Source organism: Cebidichthys violaceus, unplaced genomic scaffold, assembly GCF_023349555.1.
Source record: "Cebidichthys violaceus isolate CVI_PGR_0920_01 unplaced genomic scaffold, fCebVio1.0.p SCAF_23, whole genome shotgun sequence".
Lineage (NCBI taxonomy): Eukaryota > Metazoa > Chordata > Actinopteri > Perciformes > Stichaeidae > Cebidichthys > Cebidichthys violaceus.
The window spans coordinates 6,202,399-6,208,096 of record NW_027176406.1 but is presented as its reverse complement, the minus strand read 5'-3'; the positions used below and the strand labels follow the sequence as shown (position 1 = coordinate 6,208,096).

The following is a 5,698-nucleotide window of genomic DNA, read 5'->3' as shown; positions in this document are numbered from 1 at the left end:
GGAGAGTTGGACCACTGTGACATTTATAGTCTCCACTCACACACCTGCTCCAGCTGGGCAGCCAGCGTTGACTTCTCACCCTGCTCTGCTGCTGGTGCTGGCGCTGCCTTCCACCTGACCACTGCACCAATTACATCTTCATAAACAGCATCGCGTCCAGCTGAGTGGTCGGCTGATTGTCAAAGAGAGCTCTCTCTCTCTCTCTCTCTCTCTGCCCCCTCCAGCTCTGCCAGGGCTCACAGAACTGCCTCATCCGGCATCCCACAGCAATCCTGGGCAGCAGCTTACAGTTCCTCCCTATCTCGTGTTTACTAACACAAACCACAGGAATCCACCTGATGTGCCAAAAAAACTGCATGAGAGGAGAGAGAGAGAGAGAGAGAGAGAGAGAGAGAGAGAGAGAGTGACCTGGGCTGTGCTCTCTGACTGCAGCAGCTGATCACCATCACGTTTGTACTCGGGTGGTTTCAAAACAGATTATGTGTGCTTTTGTCACTGCTGTCATTTGGATTCTGGTTTGGTTTACAACTTTGTCACTTGTGAGGAAATGTGGCCTGAGACCACAGTGTAATGAGGGATGCAGATCCACGGCGGGCGATCTTTGTCACTCATCCCCAAATCATGTGTGCATGGAGACCCAAAGCCGTTCCATCCATCTAGCATGACCGAAACATTGCACTGTGTTAACTCCCCACGGCGCTGGACAAACTCTCCCTTCTCTCCGCAGACGCAGAAGTAAACAGGAGGACTGCTTCACACACAGGCATTCTGGGCATACCGCGGGGCCTCAAGAGGGCTGGTCTGTTCACACACACACACACACACACACACACACACACACACACACACACACACACCTACACACACCATCTGGCAGAACACTTCTGAAGCTCAGTGTGCACATTTGAGTTCTGCCAGTCAATGGGGGGGGGGGTCATAGGGCTGTCCAGCCACCTCCGACCATCTGGGAAAAGATCATCAAGAGCCATCCTCAATGTCCTAACAGCTGGTCATATTGTTAGGATTTCAGGTGTGGCCTATAAAGTAAAAAAATAAACATATATACTACAGAGCAGTACACAACATGGGAGGCAGGATCAGGCCTTTATATAAGGAATCATCACTATAGATATATCATAAAATTACTGAGAATCACAGACAAATCATGCCTTCGTTGGAATTTGACTGATTATGTCATAATGATGTTTTATTACAAGGAATGAAATAATGTATGTTTTTAGGGCATAAATGCAGAGACAGTCCCACTTACATTTTTTTTAAGGCTTTGCGGTTTGCACATAGGAATCTCCATACAATCCTGTGGATTTAAGAACAATCCAGATGATAGGCTTCCATGGGGAGAAGGGAAGAAGAAAAAGAAGGGGAAAAAAAAGTTTTAGGACGGGCCTCTGGTGACGTGCAGGGCCTGCAGGGCGGTGTTTCTCAGGCGGAGAAAGAGTCCGACTGGGGCGTGTGCGCCACATCTGGAATAGTAGCTGCAGAGAAAGAAGTCGAGAGAAGCAGAACCTCGCTGATACTTGTCCCAACTCTCAGCACTCCCTTTTTTTACGGATACAAACCTCTTGCTTTGCCTATTTGTAAGTTGGAGTAATGTGTTGGAGTTTCTTTTGTTTTTGTCAGTGAACTTTTTTTTTTTCATTTACTTTTTTTTCCCGAATCATACAACAGGACCTCACCCCTGGAGTTTAACTCGACTTTGGATTTCCTTTCTATGACGCGAAAAAAAGCGACTTTGTCTCATATTTTACCTACCTGACTCGCGTGTGTATCACCAATGTAGATGTATTCACCCTAGAGAGTTAAAGCTCGAGGCTCGCGCATGGCGGCACTACGCTGGAATGTTTCTCATGCAGATGGCTCGCGTTTGTTTTCCAGCAGCATGCATTGATTAGTGGTGAAGCAGCCTTTCTTACTCACGCCGAGACTTCTCTTGAGCTCTTTTACTCATTATGCAAACACGCGTTGCTTGAATCAATGAGTTGTAATTAAACTATTTGGACCTGTATAAATGGATCAAAAGTTCAAAATCGTGAAATCAGCTTGAGAATCGATTTAGTTTCATTACTGCAGTCTGACTTAAAACTCAACATTGACCATTTTAGGCCCATCGGGAAGAAATTATTTTTCCTTCCTCCTTTCTACGTTTGAGTGTAAGGGGATACTTTCACATTGAGGTAAACACTGCGGTTGGTGCAGAAGTGAGGAAATAGCGCCCTCTAGCGTCGAGATGCGCTTATATTAGGCTGTATACGCCTAACGTTTTTTGTTTTTTTTGGAGAGATGGTAAAGTCTTGTGGATTGACTTATTTTTGTCTCATGTATCACTCTAGATCTACTTGGGAAAATGCTGCTCTTCCTGCTCGGAGTGCTTGTTTTGCACCTAATCATTCTCATTCTTCTGATTGTGTCGACAGCAGCCAGTGTAAGTTGTCCTGTTACATTTTATTCAAATCACTTTTAAATTCTGGGTGTGAACAGCCGCAGAATAGAACAGGGGCATGATGTGAATATGCTAGACTATAGCTGCTTTATTGTAATGCTTATTAACTGTTATTGGTGTTGGATATTACAGCCCTAGGCTGCTCTGTAGATGCTGCAGTGTATTTTAATGTAACTGTGTTGTTGTGTTTACCAGGCCTGGTCTGTAGGTGGGGATAGTAGCACAGATCTATGGTACAGTTGCATGACAAATAATGGAGGCTACCACTGCAAGCCAGCCGGCAATGAAGGTTTGTCAGCATTCCTGGAAAAAAAACAACTGACTGAGTTATGCCTTTATTGCCTTTGATATAGAAAAGTTATGAATGTGTTTAAATTCATGCTCTCCATCTGTCTTCTAGACTGGATCCAGGCAGTGCAGGCCCTCATGATCCTGTCCCTGCTCTTCTGCTTCTTCTCCCTCATTGCATTCGTGTTTCAGCTGTTCAAACTGGTCAAGGGCGGACGCTTCTTCTTCACCGCCATCTTCCAGATCTTGGCAAGTGAGTATGACTTCATCACACACTGACGGGTCACGCCCTGAGCAGATGCGGTTGGAGCAGTGAGGTCATCTGCATTCCCTTTCAGATCCCCCTCACCTCTCTTCTCGTCTCTCCTAGGTGTGTTTGTGATGTGCGGGGCAATCATCTACACCGTGATGCGTCCGGATGATGGATCCGACGCACAGTTCGGCTACGCCTATGTGCTGGCCTGGGTGGCTTTCCCTCTGTGTCTCATCAGTGGCCTCATTTATATCGTCCTGAGGAAGAAAGAATGAGAGAGCAGAGGAGAAAAGAGGAGGGGTAGTAAGGTGACCCCTTACAACAACATCGCACTGTGCCTACTGCCCACAGACCATAGACTGACATCCAAACGATACAACAAAAGTGCATGTGTCACCAATAACTTTAAACACAAAATGGAGACATTTATCACTGCTGGGGATTCATTTTTGCTGTATTTCAGTATCCACTACATCCCCATGCTGAAAACTGTCACACCTGTTTGCTTTGTCGATTTCAACAGTGTTACTACACGTCTCCTGCAGTGACAGATTGTCTCCAAAATGGGTTTATAAATGTGTTGGCGACAGATTGATTTTTTTGTTGCATGCTGGCACCTGACTTCCACAAATCCATCATGTGTGATAACAAAGATGAGTAATCTCTGCCTTGCTTCAGTACAAAGATGTACATAGTGTCTGTGGTTTTTAGACATATTTATAACATTTTTACATACATTTTTGTACATAGTGTTGTCAAGTTAACATTGTCATGCTCATTTACGTGATAGAGTTTTTTTTGTCTCTCACAAATCATGCAGCTGTGCCAAAGAGATGTCCCTTAATCTGCCTGATTATCAAGCCTTTTTTTTTTTTAAATCTCTCTTTTTTTTGAGTGTCCAATGCTTTGAATCACGTGCCTTACTTAGAATATCTGTGTTGTTCTTGAAGGAAATGAGTAACTCTACAGAAATTTAAAAAAATTACAATAAGAAGTCTTAATAAACTCATGAAGTTTTTCTGAATTATCATTGTACTTGATATGCCAATTAATCTTTTTTTTCTGCATTTTGTAATCTAGGTTTCAAAAACGGTGCTTTTGATTTACTATTCTTGAAATGTATAGCCTACTTTGTGTTGCAAGTGTGTCATATCCTGTGATTAACTTGCTTTGTACAAACCCCAGTGTGCATTTTTGTCAGTATTCTTCTAAATAAACCCGTTGAAATGAATCATTCTTACCGTTGAAAGGTCTAGCCGTTTGTACAATTTACAGAGGGTGGTTAAATAAACTGAGTGCAACTACACACATTTAGTGTTCACACCACACAGTGACCCTTTCTTATTTACTCTGAACTTATACGAGCTGATATATTAACTCTACGGTATGCTGGGATGAGCAAATGACACACGTGTTCGTACCTTGTTCCACGCAGTTACTTGTAATGGCTTAATTGTACCACATGATGGAGCTGCGACACACAAAACACCACCAGGACATTAACCTCAGGGAACCATGGATGCTGATGAAATATCTGCACATACTATATAGTCATATTTACATGTAGATAAGATTAACAAAAAAAAACTATTTTGTAAACTGTGACTTTTAATACAAATTATTTCTCAGCAAAACTGATCAAATAGCTTTTCATGTACATTCATCCAGACCGTAAACACTCACACTTTGAAATTACAAATAGCACCATCTGGCTACAGTTTGAGAACATGCTTATCATCTGCCAGCAGCAAACAACATCACATCAAAGTGTTAAATGGTTCATAAAAAATGTTGTAGAAGCATCTCTGTGAGGAAAAGTAAATATCATATTTTTCAAATCAGACATATTTACATCATTTATGTCAAGCTTCTCAGAAAAGACACCAATCTGTCTTTATGCCTGACAAATTTCCCTGACAGATTCTCCCCTCTATTTTACATATATTAAATGTTTAACTTCCCGATACAATATTTATAATGCAGGACATACTTACACAACGGATACACTGCAGCACATCTGTTCTTTACTCATCAGCTGCACAGTGATACTAGTAAAATAGACTGAATGGTGCAAGAATTACCATGAGATGAGTATACTGTTTATTTTCACAAAGTGGTGGAAGAAGTATTCAGACCTTTTAGTAAAGTATTAATACATAAAGCAGCTAATCAGTCAGTGAGTGAATGCTCACGTTGCTTATAATTCCACTAGGTGGAGACTGCAACACAATTTTCTTGTTATTTATTTTTCCCAAAGAATTTTTTTAAAAACAATCAAAACTATGTGAGTGGTTTTTAGAGTCATATGGTATGAAACATCTAACCGTGTCTCCCAAACTAAAGAAGATATATTTCCCCTCTCTGTTTGCAGTTCAGTGTATACAATACTAGGTTAACTTGACATTAATCTTCTCCTGTGCTCCCTCTCAGAAGTTGGCACCACAGTAGATTACTAAATAGGATTCTGCTCTTTGATCAAAAGCAGTTTATAGATGTCTTATACTTAACATCAGAAACAAAGTTCATGGTGCCCAGCTCTCAAATGTACAAAATGACAGCGTGTAGATGGTGTACAATGTACAGAACAAATGCTGAACTTCCTGTTAGAATAAATTAAATAGTATAATAGTGAACAGGTCCTAGTGTCTGCCATGTGAACAAAGCATTACAGAATTAATCACAAATTGTTAGAATAC

At 41.6% G+C, this 5,698-nt stretch overlaps 1 protein-coding gene across 1 annotated transcript; it reads left to right on the top strand.

The window, feature by feature from the left end:
• The first annotated feature begins 1,478 nt into the window (after nt 1–1,478).
• Nucleotides 1,479–4,233, top strand: LOC137878611 (peripheral myelin protein 22-like). The gene is made up of 5 exons (XM_068718974.1): nt 1,479–1,598; nt 2,352–2,443; nt 2,657–2,750; nt 2,862–3,002; nt 3,120–4,233. Exons 2-5 carry the CDS (start codon nt 2,366–2,368, stop codon nt 3,275–3,277), a joined length of 471 nt encoding a protein of 156 aa, XP_068575075.1. The 5' UTR covers nt 1,479–1,598; nt 2,352–2,365; the 3' UTR covers nt 3,278–4,233.
• Nucleotides 4,234–5,698: the final 1,465 nt, after the last annotated feature.

Coding starts and splice junctions, on each gene's coding strand:
- LOC137878611 (XM_068718974.1), top strand. CDS start 2,366: ATGCTGCTCTTCCTGCTCGGAGTGCTTGTTTTGCACCTAATCATTCTC. Junction 2,751..2,861: donor CAAGCCAGCCGGCAATGAAG/GTTTGTCAGCAT, acceptor TCTGTCTTCTAG/ACTGGATCCAGGCAGTGCAG. Junction 3,003..3,119: donor CATCTTCCAGATCTTGGCAA/GTGAGTATGACT, acceptor CGTCTCTCCTAG/GTGTGTTTGTGATGTGCGGG.